Source organism: Penaeus monodon, chromosome 22 (genome assembly GCF_015228065.2).
Source record: "Penaeus monodon isolate SGIC_2016 chromosome 22, NSTDA_Pmon_1, whole genome shotgun sequence".
NCBI lineage: Eukaryota > Metazoa > Arthropoda > Malacostraca > Decapoda > Penaeidae > Penaeus > Penaeus monodon.
Window position 1 is genome coordinate 3,143,420 of NC_051407.1, and position 428 is coordinate 3,143,847.

At 42.8% G+C, this 428-nt stretch overlaps 1 protein-coding gene across 1 annotated transcript in view; it reads left to right on the forward strand.

The window, feature by feature from the left end:
* LOC119586826 (microtubule-associated serine/threonine-protein kinase 3-like) overlaps window positions 1-428 on the forward strand; it is a gene marked incomplete at its 5' end in the record, with an annotated part of 55,250 nt that overhangs the window by 11,311 nt on the left and 43,511 nt on the right. The window contains 1 exon segment of the mRNA XM_037935550.1: window positions 155-306. Within this exon segment, the coding sequence (XP_037791478.1) occupies window positions 155-306 (152 nt within the window).

Genomic DNA, 428 nt, shown 5'->3' on the forward strand with positions numbered 1-428 from the left:
GTTTACTTTACTTCACATCTTGCAATACCACAGTCATAAACTTATGCCCATTTAAAAAAAAAGAAGAAGAAAAAGCATGCCACAGCATGTGAAACGATCATACTAATATCCAGAAAGTGTCAGTACAGTTGTTGAGATTACCTTTGAACTGTGGTAGGTGGAAGGAAGAGACACCCCGGAGCGTCGAAGCTGGCCAAACGGTTGCCAGCTAGACACAGGAGGCCCAAAAAAGACTCCGAGAAGAGACGGAAGACCTCACTCCTAAGGAAAGTCTCCAACAAACGCGTCTCTGCTGAAATTCAACAGGTTAGAAATTTGTGAAATTACTTGTATTATGGAGTCAAATCAGGCTTTTTTTGTTGCTCAGGTGGCCTTACCAAATGTATTCTTGTGGTCAGGGCCAGGAGGAAGTAAAAGCTCAGCTTAGT